Source organism: Heliangelus exortis, chromosome 7, assembly GCF_036169615.1.
Source record: "Heliangelus exortis chromosome 7, bHelExo1.hap1, whole genome shotgun sequence".
NCBI lineage: Eukaryota > Metazoa > Chordata > Aves > Apodiformes > Trochilidae > Heliangelus > Heliangelus exortis.
In genome coordinates, this window is record NC_092428.1 from 20,972,892 (window position 1) to 20,990,384 (window position 17,493).

Genomic DNA, 17,493 nt, shown 5'->3' on the forward strand with positions numbered 1-17,493 from the left:
CAATCTGTTTGTCTGCTGAATAGTTGCTAGTGTATTTCTTTTATTCGTGTTTGTCATTAGCTAGATGCATTGTCCTTTCTTTATTAGAATGCTTAGGATATTCCTGAATCTGATCTTACTATCTAGGAATTTTTGAGTGGATAACATTTTATCCCCTACGTTTATTTTATTCTATTTATAACACTTAATTGGGTTAGGTTTGCTTTGTTTTAAGGGAGAAAAGAGAATCTAGCTAGCCAAAATGGAAAGCTGATAGTACTGTGGAATATATTAGTATTAAATGGAAACCACTTGTGTTCAAAACAAAGTAGAGGGAGATGCCCACATTTTAATGTTAATTTCTCGAATTTTTAGATTGGCTTCACCACAGACCCCCGCATGGCCCGTTCATCTCCATATCCTACTGATGTTGCTCGTGTGGTCAATGCTCCCATTTTTCATGTGAATGCTGATGACCCTGAAGCAGTGATGTATGTATGCAGTGTAGCTGCAGAGTGGAGGAACACATTCAATAAAGATGTGGTGGTTGACTTAGTAAGTCTTGGTTTTCTTAACTCTTCATTCCGTGCATTATGTATTACTCCCAAATTATTCTGCATCTTAGAAGACCCAGACAGGAAGCATTTTGATTTTAATGGCTTTTAGTTTCTTAATAAAAAAACAAAAAAAAAAACAAAACCAAAAAACAAGCAGCAGCTCCACAGGAATTTGTGTTTGTATACCATAAACCTGCTAAAGTTTCTGTAAAACTATGATATGGAAAGTTTTCATCTGACATTTTTCCTTAACCAACAGAAGCAATCTTTCCCTTTGTAGGTCTGTTACCGTAGGAGAGGGCACAATGAAATGGATGAACCCATGTTCACCCAGCCTCTAATGTACAAGCAGATTCATAAACAGGTGCCTGTGCTGAAGAAGTATGCTGACAAACTGATTGCAGATGGGACTGTAACACTGCAGGAATTTGAGGTACGTGTCAATGTAATTAAAGGGAACTTAAGAAGCTGTCAGTACGAAAGTTGCTGTGAAGTAATTAATTCTTTTCTGTGCAATATCTATTTGCTTCAATTCAGAAATTGGTAAGAGGTGATCATATGGGTATGTTAGAGATGGAGGCATTTGAAAACTGTTTTTCATCTCTAGAATCTTGATTCAGCAGGAAGACAGTGAATCTTCATAGGTATAACTGTAGGAGGTATTAACGTTGGCAGGCTTGTGCTCAGCAATAATGCAATACAATGAATGTAACCTTTTTATTTTCTTGCAATAATTCAACTAAGTTCAGTGATCATTTGAAATACTCCAGAAGGATGAAGTGTAGAGTCAATTGCCTGTATTAAGCTGGTTAGGTGTTTGCCTTATTGTTTTTGAAACCCATTGTGTAGAATGCAGATGCAACAAAGAACCTTCTGAGAAGGTTTGGTTAACTATGTGGTGATACAACATTGCAGGATGACAAAAAAGCAGTTTGTGTAGGTGCCTTCTGTTATTAACAAGAATGATGACAGCTGAGAACTAGGTATCCTGAATCATTGTAAGGGTCTACCAGTAGTGACATGGGCTTTGGTGGCTGGACTGAGGCTCTTGGATAGTAGGTGTTTAGTTGTACCAACTGAGTTAATCATTGCTGCTTATTAATTTAAAGATTACCTAGCTCATAACTTGAATGTGGTTTTGAATTGTTATATACACATAGCAAAGGCACTCTGCCACTGCAGAGCAGGGCTTTGTATCTGTTGCCTTTGATAGGTGTGGCCAGTATATTCTTTGTTCAGCTCTCCAGCCAGACTAGTTTTCTAGAAGGTTCTTTTCTAGCCCTTAGTAGCTTCTGTATCCTGAAGTATCAGAGCTGGCTAAGGCTGATCTGAGAAGTGTGACTGTAAATTATATTTGCAGTTGAGCTCTGCCTCATTCAAGAGTACTGCTTGCAACTTCAGCTCCTGGTACTCTCCTCTGTAACACCTATCCACTAAATGAAATTTAGAGTAGTGTGGGTAAGTATGCTTCTTAGAAGCAATTTGAACCTAGATAAAATGCAACTGTTTGCTTGCGTAGGTGTAACTAAAATTTCTTCTGGAGTTAAATAACTGTTAAAGGTACAGAGACATTATCCTTATCCATTTCAAAAAGGAAGTTTTTGTTCTACAGGAAGAAATTGCGAAGTATGATAGAATATGTGAAGAAGCATATACTAGATCTAAGGATAACAAGATCCTACATATCAAACACTGGCTTGATTCACCTTGGCCTGGTAAGAAGTGTCCTTTCAATTATCCTAGTGTTAAGATTATTGTGCTTTTATTTTGAGTCTGTATTCTAGGACTCTTAAATGCTTTTTATCAGACAGTGTTCTTTAGAATAAATTATGTGACCTTTGTTTTGCTTCTGTCAACAGCAAATAAAACATTCTACCAGATCAGCTTGAAAGAGGTGATTTTGTTAAAATCATCCAGAGTAAGGTGTGACTTTGAAAACGAGATCTTGTCAGTTTAGCTGTCTGGGCCTTCATGAAGAAGGAGCATGTCTGTTCTGGGTTTTTTTGAGGGATGGAGGTGCCGTGTGCCTTTATTGGCCTGCACCCACGCAGTTGGGCTTCACAGGGATTGAAAGCAGAAATAACACAGATCATTGTGTGTCTGTCAGATCAAGGTCTGTTGACATGAAGACAATCAGGATGATTGTGGCTTCCAGTGAAAGGCAAAGAACTAAGTTTAGGCTGCTGCTTAGAATGTCTTGCAAGAGTTGTGAGTTTTGAAATAAATTGTAGGTCATGTACATACCTCATAATCAGTCCTTGCACATCTCACCAAATCTTTCACTTCCAGGCTTCTTTAACATGGATGGAGAACCCAAGAGCATGTCTTGTCCTCCAACTGGCATTTCAGAAGACCTGCTGACTCACATTGGCAATGTAGCTAGTTCAGTGCCAGTCAAAGACTTCAAAATACATTCAGGTCAGCTGGAGTGGTTCTGTTACTTGCTTGGATATTATTTTTCTGCACTTGAGTTGCTGTTGGGCTGTTTCCCAAAGGGAAAAATGTGACTTTTAAATTAACTCTTCTACCTTATCTTTGTGCAAGGAGAATGTGGCAGTTCAGGTCCTGATGGTTGTTCTCAGTGTATCAGTATCATACCACTTCTGCTCCCTACCTCATTAAAGCAGGTTTTTTTCTGAGGGGGGGTAAAAATATCTTTGTAGTATTAGGTTAGTACATCCTTTCATTCTTCAAGACCTTGTGGAAAATGCTGCTACTATGCAGCACATTTGTGCATCTCAGGGGGAAGTAATACTCCCATCTCCAGAAGCACTTATTTTTTAAATGCTAATTTGAAGTGGTAATAGATGTAATTTGAGGTCTACTTAAGACACTTTTCTTATTCTTGTGCAGAAAGTTGCTAAATGTAAATCTTGTTTTTTCCAGACCCAGCAACACTGATAATAGAGTATGAGGCTAATTTTAGTACAGCTGAATGGACTCTGTGTGGGCAAATTCAGACACAGGGTTTTTTTCTTCAACTTGCCATTCAGTGTTCATAATAACTGAAATGTAGCATTTTTGCAAGAAATCTTTTTTTGGTCTGAAGAGATTCAGTTCCTGATTTGGCATCTCTTAACAGTAAGAAGTTAAATGTGCCTGTCTCACTGGGGAGTGCCTGGCACTGCATCAGAGTTCTGAGTTAATTCTTTTACTCCCTGGTAAGGTTGGAGTCTGGCAGCTCTACAGGGAGCAGTAACATGTTCATTCCATGGGGAAACATGGAGACACTCAACTGAGTGGGGTTTTTTTTCTGTTGGATGATAGGGAATTTACTATTGGAGATCAGAAGAAAGAGCTTTGCTTCTCAATAAAATCTCTATCTAATCTTTCTTCTCCAGAGTCATCCATCAAGGAATAAAGTGTGTCTGCTGTACACATTCTTTATGTTTGTGTTCCTTTGGGACAATTAAATACTAATATTAACAACTAAATACTATTACAAGTAATGATAGGGCATTCTCAGTTACCAGCTGCAAGCCTGTTGATTAGATACAATTAATAGGTGCACTTTATATTGTACTGTGCATTTCTGCACTTCGTTGTGACACTAATAAATTCAAAACCATAGTCAATAAAATGTATTATTAGACATTCTAATTAAAAAGGTAAGACAGTCTCTCTTTAACTCAATTAACTGTAGACACTAAGTAACACTCACTGGTATATAAGATAGATTTGTGGTTCAAAGCAAAGTTTTGTCAGCTAGATTCTTGTATGCAGTTTAAAAGAGAGAGAAAATTTTGAGGTAGTTAGAAGAGGAAGAGCACCTTTGAAGTACTTCATTATTCCACTAGAACAAAACAGCTTAATATCTTTCAGTCAAACAGCAGTCTTTCAACAAACATTTAGAAGATTATTTTATCAAGTGTTTAGTATAAAGAGAAAATTTTCAAGGTTTTTTTTTAACTTAAAATGCAATAATTTTGATGAGACAATAGCTTTATGTGGAAAGAAAGCAGGATGAATTTTGTAAAAAAGTGGAACACAACAACAACAAAAAAAACCAGCTTGCCAAAAGCATCAGTGCAGATGTGAAAATAAGATGGTGTCAAGTGACACTGATACACTAGGCTTAGAGCCCAAACCTGGAAGCACTCGTGTAGCTTCAAACTTTCACTCCCTTTAAAACTCTGTGTTGCAACTTGTGCTTTGGCTTACCAAATTATGGAATCTTTACTGTAAAAAACCAATTTTTGGTTACCAACTGAAATTCTGCTGGCAGCTGCTATAATTTCCGATTTATATAACGTTCATAGTATTGATTAATCCAGCCTAGTTCTATTTTTAACATCTTCAGAAATCCAATAAGACAAATGCTAAGAAAAAATGAGAGAGAAGAAAATATGACAAACTCTATAGCTGATAATTTTGTATACAACAGCACTTGGTGTTAGAGATATGAAAATAAACCTTTAAGAAGTATTTCACTGTGAGTCTTTTTAATTGTCTTCAGTAATTATTGACACAGCCAACCTCATTCTTTTAAAACAAGATATGAATGTTACACAACCTTTTGCCTGGGAAAAAGGTTCCCAGGCACCTTTTACTTTGCTTGTTTTGGAAGAAAAATTTGTAGACCCAACTAGAATACATTTAGCCAGTGGGGAAGGAGAATGGTGAATGTAATGTGAAAAATAGCTGTGAAGTACATCCATTGATTCCTGAACTTTATCCTTATGTAGGACTCTCTCGGATTTTGAAAGCCCGCTTGGAAATGACCAAGAACAGGGTTGTTGACTGGGCCTTAGCAGAATACATGGCTTTTGGCTCTGTTCTGAAGGAAGGCATCCATGTCCGACTGAGTGGACAGGATGTGGAGAGGGGCACTTTCAGGTGAGTACTGGGGTAACTGTTAAACAGTGTCCCATAATTAAAGAAACACCCTGAGATTTTTTTAAACAATGTGATCTTCGTGGGGGAGGGAAAGTTGAGGCTGTTAGTCTTCAGTCTGGATGTTATAGATGTCTGGCAGTCAAGAATAATCAAATTTCCTGGGTCTCTGTAAGCAGCATTTTAAAGACTTGTATTTAATGCAGGATAAATGTTCTTAGATATTTTCTTCCTTTTTTTTTTTTTTTTTTCTGAAAAGCAGAGGTTATTTTTTATCTGCTTTTAAGTAAAATTTTCAGCTGCAGTCCATCTAATTGCTGAGAAGAGAAGGGTATTAATTGCTGCAGATTCTGAAGTCTTTTCAATACTGTTTCAGTCATGGCTGCTTGGAACTCGGGTGTCCTGTGAACAAACACATTGCCAGTTGGCATTTTAAAGTGAAACAAGACCCTTTGTACTGTGACTTTTAATGACTATGGAGCATGAATGAATGCAGAATATTATCACTTGGTAAAAATATATACAGCTCTGCTGCCTTGCCTATTCTCAGTGGAGTGAAATGTTAATGATGTATTTAATTGAAGCCTTTGATGCAGAGCCCATTGCTGGAGGTGAATGAACTCGCAGGTGCACTGTGCTTCATTTAAAGTGCTTGCTAAAAAGAGAGATAAATCTTGGGGCCTGTCTTCTCTGCTACAGTGTTCTGTTTCAGTGCTGAGCTTCATGTGGTACCCAGTCTTTTGGGCTTTCTTCTTTTTGTTCCCATTCTGATGGCTGTTTTTGCAAAATCCTTTGGATAAGACCTGAAAACAAATTGGAAAATGGGGATATTCCCCTCCCTCCTGCCCTTCCCTTGTCCTGATTTCTCATCCTCCTTGGTTTCAGTACCATGGTCTTGTGGTGAGCATCTTGTGGGAGAGGAACACCACGTGTTCATTGCCTAGTTCCCTACCCACCTGTTTCAGGTGGCTGCTTGGTCATGTGTAGCACACACCTATACACTTGTCTTGAGAATACTGATTCTCTGTATTCCCAGTTCTCTCACTGGTGGAATGGGATTTTCCAGAACTATCATCTGGATTTTCACAGAATCACAGAATATTTAGGTTGGAAGAGACCTCCAAGATCATCCAGTCCAACCTTTGACTAACACCACAGTCAACTGCTAAACCATGTCCTTAAGGACCAGGTCCAAACACTTTTTAAATGCCTCCAGGGATGGTGACCCTGGGAAGGCCATTCCAATGCCTGACAACCCTCTCAGTGAAAAAGTATTTCCTAACATCAGATAGAAGGGCTGGCCTCCTTATCAACTTGGAGACAGTATTTCTGCTGTCTGGTGTGTGTATTTCCCCAGAACTACTTCCCTCCCTGTATTGGATGTCACAGATTCTGTTTTTTCCTGATGTCCAAGTACATTTCAGAGCTCTTCTGCTTGCATTCAGTATTGTAAAGGGGAGTACAAAAAAGATTCAGTCTTCAGCTTGGTGTTGGCAGCTATACAACACAGTAGTTGTTACCAGGATAATAACTGTCCTTATGTTAGCAGTTGTAAAGTTGGACATATTGGTGTGATTCACTCAGTTAGTCTGCTCAGAGAGTTAATGGATTACAGTAATTACTTCAGTCATCTCTGTGTTGGTAGTGTTCCTCAGTGCCCCATTCTAATGCTGATTAATGATGTTCTAGAGAACTGTAAATGGTGCATGCGAGTGGGAATAGCAGGAAAGAGGATACAACTGCTTCAAGTTTTGGTGCTGAGATTAGATTAGATCAAAATTTTGCATGCAAGACAAAAAGCAGTTGTATTAAAGAAAAGGTTGATAGAATGTGCCAGGAAGGCAGAGTGAAATGCTTTTAATAACAATTTTTTTCTTCTGTTTTTTGTTTGTTTTGTTTTTGTTTTGTTTTTAATTCTAATCAGTCTATTTTATAACAAATCTACCCCACTCCTTTCCCTCTCACTCCCAGTTGTAGTAGTTATAAGGTATTTTCTGATCCAGAGGTGCTTGAGAACAAGCCTGGTTAGTCACTCAGAGTCCTTGTGGTGAAGCAATTATATTTAGATATGTGATAGTATTGCTGGCGTTCAACCAAACCAGAATGTTGTGTAAAGCAAAGATAACTGTTGCTTCTGTGCTTTCTAGAAGATATCTTTGATGGTTTATCTTTGAAAATAGCCCTGTTAGAGGCCAAAGCTATGCTTAGCTAATAAATTTTTTTCAACCTGTTTGCAGCCATCGTCATCATGTGCTTCATGATCAAGAAGTGGACAAGAGAACGTGTGTGCCCATGAACCACCTCTGGGAGCAGCAGGCCCCCTATACTGTGTGCAACAGCTCCCTGTCTGAATATGGTGTCTTAGGTAACTATCTGACAGATCTGCTCATGTTTTAATAAGTCTCAAGATTAGGAGCTGATGATGCTGATCAAGAGGATTATTTTTTTCCACATTTGGTTTAATGTGGTTAAGCCTCTTATCTACAAAGTTTTACTTGGTTATTTGAGGTTGCCAATCTCTTGCCTGTATTCTTATCTTAAAAACTCATTGTAGTATAGACTTCAAGCCAAACTCTTGTTGGTTTGGGTTTTTTTTTCCATACAGTGTGATATGATGGCTTTTGTTTTTAGTGTAAATTTTAGTTTTAATGTTTTAGCATAAATTTTAAAAGTCAGAGAATATGCTAGCATTGGTCTCATGCATATTCTGCAGGACATTGGATAGTAATGACAGAAGATGAATTTCAGAGAACAGCATAGCTGTAGGAGAAGCAGAGGTCAGCAAGAAAAAAAATGGAAAAAAGCTGCAAAACAGTTATATATGAAACAAGTGTCAGGGCTCTCCCTTTCAGGTTCTGGCAACTCCTAAACAAACATCCCCATATTTTGCAACTATGCAAACTTGAAAGTTCCCACCTGCTGTAGCTGATCTTGGCAATGATGGAGCATGCACTTAATGCTTTCTCAAAAGGGGAGAAACTGTCAACAATATCAGGGACACTTTGTAATACAGATATAAAATCCATCCTAGCCTTATCTGACCTGCTATTCTGAATGGTGTTATTCCAAGAAAACAAATTCTTGTTAGTGATAGTATTAATCATAGTGAATTATATTTTTGGTACTGGACATTTTACCTTCAGTTGCAGGGAATGGATAACTTCACTCTGACATGATGAGGGTGGCAAGAGGAATGTGGAGTACAAAACAAGTATATCTTATAATTTATCAAAAATGTTATTGATTCAATGAGTAAATAATGAAATTTTTTTTTCATATCCATTTCAGAGCTAGATCAAAGGAAAAAGATGAAGCATTGGAGTAGATAAAGATGGCAACTGATAGCTGCTTACTTCAACATTTCAGAAATATTTGATCACACAGTCATTTTTAGATATTGGCATAGATAAAAAGCAAGAAATTAATTTCAGATAATTATTTCTGTGTTGATTTCCAGTTTCCCGTTGTTCATTTTGTGGGGGGTTTCTTAACTTAAAACTGTTTACAGTGGTGCTGACATTTTTATGGGTAAGTGGGTCATAAGTTTCTGGGTTTGTTTTTTGTTCGTTTGTTGGCTTTGGTTTTTGGTTGTGGGGTTTTTTTTTTGTTTTTTTTTTTTTTGTTACAAACCAGTAAAGTATCCAGATGTGAAAGTGACAAATGTCTGAAGATGGCTGAAATCTGCTTTTGTTCAAAAAAGTTCAACTCAGTAGGAAGCCTCGCATTGATATGGTCTGAAAGGCAGTTCTTACTGCCACAGTTAGGTTTAAAAAATTAACTGAGTGGGCTCTCTTTCCCTTCCTTGATCTCATCCTGCTCACTGTCATTCTTTCTCCTTCCCCATCAGCAGAAATATGAAAGTTGATTCAGTAGCTTTCATTGAAATAGGGCAAAATACAGGTTTGTTCAGACACTGAAACCAAGTGCAATTCTGTGCGATTCTGCTTCAGCAGATGTGATGACAGGTTCTTAAAAACGAATCATGTTGATATTTTTAACTCTTGAGAAATTTAAATCCCTCATGTCTGAGATGTTTTCTAGCACTAAAGGAGCTAAATTCGATAGTAGTTGATGATGGATGATATTTCTTTTAAACTAAAAATGTCATATTTCTATGTTGAAGTGATCTTATAATGCAGTTTCTTCTCCTTTGCTAGTTTTTAATTATCAACTTTCTCCATAGTTTTTAATTATCAACTTTCTCCAGCATGTGTACTCTAATGTTTTGTGTCAATGGAGAGACAGTGTTGGGATAAGCAGCAGTATGTGAACACATGTCTGATTTGACTTAGATTCTGAACTACAAGAGACATTGGAATTGTTGCCTGTTGGCTGGTAACATCACTGGGTCTTCTTTTCCATATGTGGAACAATAAATGAACATAGTTCAAGAAGTTTATTATTCAGAAGAAGGAAAAACCCCTAGCACTTTATTTTCTCTAACTACTATTTCTACTGTATAAGTCTGTTACAATGAGAACTTTGAGATTAGTGCCCTGAATGTGGCACTAATAGTGGCATGGGAATAGTGGAATGGTTGTGAGAGGATTTAAAGGGGAAAAAAAAGGTGTTAAGAATTTAATTTATGGCTATGCTAACATGCACCACCTAAGAAGCATTTTTGGGAATTCCCTTAGTTTCTGTAAAACAGAGCTAAGTAAAAATGGATTAAAGAGCCCAGCATGATAAAGCTCCAGATTATTTCCTTGGCAGGCACATTAGCCAGGAGCTGGCATATGTTCAGAGCAGTGAGCTTTGCACCAAGTTAATGTTGAACTGGTTATGAACACCTGGGGTGTAACTGCTTCATTAAAATGATACTCTGACAAGATTGATTCCACTTAGAAATAAAACACAGGCAGTCTTGTTGACTCAATTCAAACAGTTGCTTATGTTTTGTATACAGAAAGCTGTGGAGTGTGTGTACTGACACATTAAATCATAGTATTTAACAGCCTCTTATAATTTTGTTTGACATCCTGTGTCTACTATTTTTATCAATATAGATTATTAAAATTTCGTTGTGCATCCTCTCATCTGGCTATAAATTTTCCCTTTACTGAAACTGAATGTCTGGGAGTATGTGATGGCTGTGTGTAGTCATTCTAGCAAAGTAGTTTGTCTGAGTTTATTTGCTGAACAATAGAGGAGAAAAGCAAAAGTTATGGGCACTCCGTGCTACCTCCTCAGCATCTTTTAAATACTTGAAAGGATCTCATTTCTTTCTTTACTGCCCTCAGAATGACTTGTGTAGTGCTGGTTATCCACCCAGGTGGTGTGATTCTGTCTGGGAGGTCTTGGGCTGTGGCATCCTGTACAGGGGACTTCCAGAGAGCATAAAGGTGAGATAGACTTGAAACCAGTGTGTAGTTCATCAAATTCCTGAACTGTGAGACCTGAAGTACAGCTTTTCCAGGGGGGTGTTTGCATTTAAAGTGAAAGATGAAGGAAAGAGGACAGGTATTGATTAAAAATTATGGACTCCTAGGATGGAATATGTAGTATTTCTGTTACTCATTCAGCATAACATATTTTTTAGGTTAGAAGTAGCAGATACAATTACCTGTCAAAAAATATCTTAGAAATAGGTCAGATTTTATTAACCAATGAGCAGGTTCTCTATGGCATCTGCATGGAGTCCTTCTGTGTAATATTCAGCCATCAGATGGCTATTAACTTCACTTTGTCCTATGCTGTGTTTGGGTTTGTGAAAAGATGCATGTTCTTCTGTTAGTCCCAGTGCTTAGATTTTCTGTTAAACATAGAACAAATCTGTCATTCTAATTTTCTTCATTCTGACATTAAATCCCTGCACTAGCAAGCCCTCCATAATCATTAGTTAACATTCCTGCCCTGAGTCACTTTGAAATCATATCAAATTAAGCTATAGCCTTAGTTAAGTTAATTGAAAAACTACAGTTCTTATGACAGTCATGGAAAGTGCTGTGGGGAAAATCACAGCACAATATCCTGTGTAAGCTGCCACTTTGCTTGACAACACCTCTTTCTCTGCCAGAGAGACAAAAGAACAGTAAGAGAGCACAGCAGGGACTGGACTAATAGAAACAAGCATTTATGCCATGGCTGTCATCTAGGGACCTTAATGAACTTTAGCAATTAAAACAGTTTTGCAACCTTAGTCAAGTGCTGTGTGTGCTTCTTTCCTCTCTCCCCTCTTTTTAGAGGTTTACCCAATTGCTGTGCTGGGTCCTGTTCCTCTGTGCCCTGTGTGATCTGAGGTTTGAGGGCTGGCAGGTGACTGCCACCCGGTTTGAGGGCTGGCAGGTGACTGCCACCCTTTGGGTGTGCAGATTCTTTACCTGTCATTCTTTGAAAGCTGCATCTTGCAGCCTGGTTGTCTTGGTGCTGTTATTTCTTCACAGCTTAAACCTGTTCTCTGTTTCTGTGTGAGAGTTCATCCTTTAAACTATAAATCCTTTATAGTTTACTGCAGACATGTGTTCCATGAAATAGTAGTCTTGATAAGATTTAATTTTAAAATATTAATCAGAATGCATGGGTTGCATTTGGATGTATTTTCACAGATATTTTTATGGCTTGCAAAAGGTGTCTGTGTTAGGATCACACCTTTCAATGCAGCTTCAGATGGGACATTGTCACCTTGTGGAGATGACTGTCACAAAGTGGGTAACAATAGTAAATTAGAAATTACACTACTTTTTAGTGTAAATTCAAGGGTGATTTTGGTGTATGAAGCAGAACAGTCTGTATGCTCTAAGTTTTAAATATGCATGGAGTTCCACATGTTGAAAAGGACTGTGTGATTATTGATAAATCAAAGTGGTCAAGACATCAGTTCATTCTCTAGAAGCTGGATTGCCCCATCCTTACAGAGAGCAGCATATGTGCAAATAAGTCTTGAACATATTGCATATTTTCTCAACCATGTAACCCAATCAGTAGAAATGGTCTCTTAATGCTCATGTAAAATTAGAATGGGATTCAAACCTACCTAGGGAAATCTATTTTTCAGATACCATTGGGAACATGCATTGAAGTAGTTGTGTAAATTTTTCCACTGTTGGCATTGTGTTAGAAGTGATAGACTCACACAAATAAGGAAGACAGAGATTTAGAGAGTGTTCTGAAAGAAAGACCATGTGGGCAGTCAGGCCAAAGGAGCAGTCAGCAGAAGCCATCCTCTTCAGTAATGAATGGTTGTGGTGACTCACAGATGAAAGGCTGTCTGACTGACATAGCAGTCACCTTTTGGCCTCTAACTTTGTAGGTGCCTTTTTGTATGAAAATAAGCATCTCCTGGAGTCATGGATGGGCTGTTCAGAGTTCAGCAGTCCAGAAGTCAAGTAACTCAGATTTCTTGCCATGGAAGTGGTAAACAAAAAGCTGAGTTTGAATTCTTGAGGAATAGGCTATGAAGAGACACTACATAAAAACCTCTATGTAAAACTGTTTTCTCTCTGAATAATCAATTTAACTTGAAGCTCTTACTGCTTTTTCTCTCATGCAGTTAATTTATCCTGCAGCTGTCCTTACACTAATCTTCCAGGAAAGTTTGTATAATGATATTTTCTGAAGACCCTGTTCCTCGAGCAGAAGAAAAAAATCCTGTAGTTCCAGAGTAGCTGTAGCTGAAGCACCTTCAGTTTCATGCATAGTTAACCTATGTTAAATTTTCATGTCAAGTGTTGGAAGGATGTTCTTGTAGTTTGTGTTATAATGATTTTATTGACCGTCTGCATACTAGAGAAAAAAAAAAAAGAAAGACAATGTCGTGCAGGGCTGTTTGAGTAATAAAATTAAAATGTAGCTTCTTGACCTCACAGTGGGCTGTAATCAGATTTTTACAGAAAAGATGGTACCTGCCTAAGTGAACTCTCAGGAAAACATAATGCAAAAATGAGCTAGGGAGGGGTTTTAGTTTATTTAAAACCTTGTATGATATTTAAATGTTTGAAAAGTTTGAAGAGTTGGAGTCAGTATTGGAAAAATATTATTTGACAGTCTTTCTGATGGAAATGGTACAACTGAAAACTGCATGCTTTATAAGAGGGCTACAAAAATCCAATTTATCTTCTCATTTTGCTTTTCTGTTACTTTTTTTTAAATGAGAGACTTAACAGAATCCTTAGCCAAGTCTGTTTGCTTTTCTAATTCTTCTACTTTTTTGGTTCTCAGGTTTTGAACTTGGCTTTGCTATGGCGAGTCCCAATGCTCTGGTGTGCTGGGAGGCCCAGTTTGGTGACTTCCACAACACTGCCCAGTGTATAATCGACCAGTTCATCAGCTCAGGGCAGGCCAAGTGGGTTCGGCACAACGGGATCGTCCTGCTCTTGCCACATGGAATGGAAGGAATGGTGAGGGCCATTGGCTGGAACATGGGGGAGGGAAGTACTGGCTGCTGTGCTGCCTTCTGCAGCTGTAAAAGCCAAAGGGATCTGATGACAACACAAAGCCAGGGGAATGGAAGGTGCTGTTTAAGCATGGTGGACTGCTTCAGTGCTACAGAAAAGAGTGTGGGTAGATTAATTGGTGGGAACAAAAAAAACTGAGAAGCATTTCCGGGTTCTTAGCTTTGTGTCCTTCTTACTGCCATCTACCACATTTTCCCTTTTTTTTCTGTCTCATTTTTTCTCTGTCTTTCCCTAAGACACTGCTTCTTTCCCTTGAGAGATCGATTCTTAGGCTTCAGTAAGAAAGAAATCGTGATTATCTAGCAGTACTTGCTTTATTTTGCATGAAGTATGTTGGTGTAAACTCTGCATTATCTTCACTTGCAATTCAATTATATGAAACAACTTGGAAACTTCTTCAAAAATTGTTGACATTTGGTAACTTTGATATAATAAGAAATTTCCCTCTTTCTGAAACAAAAGATTTTTCCACTGATGTTGACTCTCTTTTCTTTGGTGGCTAGTAAGAGGAACTAGATTATGTCTTAGAGGGAAAAGGGCATGGGCAAGATCTGTATGTGATGTTATATGAAGTTCATATCATCAGTAGAATTGTTCTTCAGATCTTTTAAATTATTTTTAAAGGTTATGTGAACATCATGTTAGGTCAGGTGAATTTTCTCCTTTTCAAATACATTAACATTAATAAATTGATGCATGCATGCTTCTAGTTTCCTATTAAGAAAAGCATAGTACGTGCCACAATGGCAGTCTCCATCTGTATAAATGCTCTAGACTCTTTGAGTACGAAGTGCATCATTTCCATTCTCACAAACAATTTAGGTTATTCAATTATTACCCTGTCCTGATATACTGGGGTGCATTCATATGTTATGAATGGCTCTCCATACCCATTTGTGCATAAAGAATAAAGGGTCTGATGCTGGTCATGAGTTCTGGTAAACTGATTTTTTTAAATGAAACTTGAGGGACAGCCTGAATGTGCTCTCAGGAGGACTTGTGGTCCTTTGCAGGGGAGCTCTCAGCTGGAGGGAGAGGGTTCTTTGCTACTTACCATACAGCTAATCTTTCTTTTCTTTTAGCCACTTGGCAGCCAGGATTTTGCCCTTATGAAACATACTGATTTTGTTACTAGTGTCAGGTATTTTCAGAATATTTCAGAATCCCACCAGGCTGCTGAAATCCCTTCTCTTCCCGGAGGAGCTGTCCATTGCAGGAACGTTACTCTCTCCTTAACTACAGTTAAGGAGGGCAGACTACAGTTGGGAACAGAATGATTTGGGGAAGGATTCAAAACGGGATATGGATCCCTTCACCTCTAGGTCATGCATTCAGAGGCAAGCTGGCTGTGATTGAAAGACTCTGCTGCCCAGTATCTCCTTGGGGACTCATCTGAAAGTAGCTAATGGATTCAGCATAGGTCTCAGTGGAAATAAACCCTGCCCCATCCCATGCAGCAGTTGCTGGCAATCTGACTGGTGTCAAAGAAATCAAAGATGGATGTGAACATTGAGGCTCTGGATTGAGGTTGTTGCTGGGGCAGCATATGTCTGTATGTAGGAAAGCTTCATGTAATTGTTGGCTGGTAACATCTCTTTCCAGTGTGCAGAATTCAGTGTGCTTGTGAAGGATTGTGCTTATAGGTTGTGCTTTGTGTAGGATTTGATTTGCAGCAAATAGAATTGTGCAGCAGAGGTATGGCAGTATTGGACTGTTCCTGTGCCCCATAGTCTTGTGCAGCTTTGCTTCTTGTTCTCAAGCCCGTACCCACTTCAGCCCAGATGATTTGACTCCTCTGAAGTGGAGGCAGACTTCAAAAGAGCAATTCTGGAAGGCACAGTTCCTGAATGTTTGTTTTACTCCTCAGTGGCCAGTGGAGTGTTTTTCCCTTAGTCCGTGGAGTAGGGTGAATTTTGCATTCAGAAGCAGGGAGTATGATGTGTTGAATCGAGGTGAACTACTATCTGCAAAATAATGAGTCACTGTGGGCATCATACATTAATGCTTCAACAGAGGAAGTCATGATGAGGATTGGACATATAAAACAGAAAGTTCTTTATGAACATTGTTAGCTTAGGGACTATGGAGAGGTTTCAGAGGGGTAATAGTCTATGTCTGCAGGTTAAAATACCTTGCAGCTGTCTCTGAAATGAAAGTCCTGTCTAACAGTAACTGTCACTGGAACACGCTAAAGCTGACAGCATTAGCAATAAATAAAAAAGCACACTGCATTCTCAGACTTCTCACAGCTTTCTCTCATCCTTTATAAACCAAGGACATGAGAAGGAATATAGGAGGTTGTTATGCACCTTCTTCCCGATACTGTCTGTGACCAGCATGCGTTTTTTCCTAGTGTAAAATAAATCTAACAGTGTTTGTGCACTAAAAGAAATTACCTTGAATACCACTAGTGAGGCAGTGGGTGTGTGTGTTCAGTACTTTGACAATGTGTAAAATACTTCCTCAGGAGGCAGAAATTAATCATAGCTTAGCTTGGCAGATAATGTGTGCATGTATTTTGATGCATTTTAGCTGAAACATTTAACGAGGCTGCTTTTCCTATACTGAATACTGAGAGATCCTCAGAGAGATCCTGGGATCTGCTTGTTTTGTTGCCAATAAAGCAAAGGTAGTCAGCAGTTAACTTTGTGTTTGCCCATGTTCAGCATGCAAGTGTGGTTGAGCCTGGAGAAGCCTGAGTCCCTGCAGAACACTGAGGCATGAAGTGTTGCTCCTCCTGACGTGCCCCCTGTTCCTTTCTGCCCTGCATTAGCAAGGTCGTTGTTATGCCCACATGGACTTCCCTTTCTTGTAGCTGGTAAAAGCACTGGAAATCCATCTAAAACCTGGTCTTCTCCTATGGGAACAGTTTACAGAAGACAAAGAATCCCAGTCCTGTGGTGTCCTCTGCTTTCTTATTGCTGCCATTGATGCATTTGGATGGGGGGGGGGGCAGGTGTGCAGCCTGGTGACTGGAGGTACTTATGCAGTGAGTGACCCAGCCTGATGTCTAACTGCTGATTTGGCTTTTTAATGTGGTTTTAAATTATATCTTTACCAGGGTCCAGAGCATTCATCAGCCAGGCCTGAGAGGTTTCTGCAGATGAGCAATGATGATTCTGATGCTTATCCAGTAAGTAGATTTGTCAAAGGCCATGCCCTTTTTTGCCTCTTCACATCCAAAGGAGTTTTTTTGTTTGTTTGTGTTTTTTTGTAAAAAGCATCCTTTTAGCACCTTATAGTGGGTTAAGATGCAGCTTCAAGAATTGGTATAACATTAAGTTGATCCCAGTAAAAGGAATGGAATTATGCAGGATGTTGCTTCATTTCAAAGCTGAAGTCATATACAATTTATCTCTGGCAGCATGATCGGTTTATGGCTATTCTCAAGGTCAGTGGTTCTGCATTTTTATAGTTCTGTATGTACTGCAAGTGGGTGTCTCTAGCTCATTTCTAAAGGAGGCCAAGTGAGCCTACTTCTTCCTTTTTGCGGTGAAGTTGTACTGCTGGGAGCATGAAAATTAGCAGCTTCTGAATTTGATTCAGCTAAGACCTTCAGATGTTGGTCCTTCATTTCTACAAATAAATAGCTCTAGGAATACTGGGCATCCACTTCTCCACTGCAGATTTCCAAAGATACACTGCTATATGTTAATTGAAAAGCTCACCTATTACAAAAAAAAACCAAACCCAAACTAAACACAAATTAAAACAGATGTTTCAGGTTTTGC

General features: G+C 38.7%; 1 protein-coding gene across 2 annotated transcripts in view; it reads left to right on the forward strand.

Annotated features, from left to right (window-relative positions):
- Positions 1 to 17,493, forward strand: part of OGDHL (oxoglutarate dehydrogenase L) — a 45,457-nt gene that overhangs the window by 20,646 nt on the left and 7,318 nt on the right. For both annotated transcript variants that reach the window (XM_071749284.1, XM_071749283.1), the window contains exons 11-18: positions 355 to 534; positions 817 to 969; positions 2,149 to 2,251; positions 2,826 to 2,954; positions 5,222 to 5,372; positions 7,607 to 7,734; positions 13,527 to 13,705; positions 16,824 to 16,895. In XM_071749284.1, the coding sequence (XP_071605385.1) occupies positions 355 to 534; positions 817 to 969; positions 2,149 to 2,251; positions 2,826 to 2,954; positions 5,222 to 5,372; positions 7,607 to 7,734; positions 13,527 to 13,705; positions 16,824 to 16,895 (1,095 nt within the window). The remainder of the gene's footprint in view (positions 1 to 354; positions 535 to 816; positions 970 to 2,148; positions 2,252 to 2,825; positions 2,955 to 5,221; positions 5,373 to 7,606; positions 7,735 to 13,526; positions 13,706 to 16,823; positions 16,896 to 17,493) is intronic.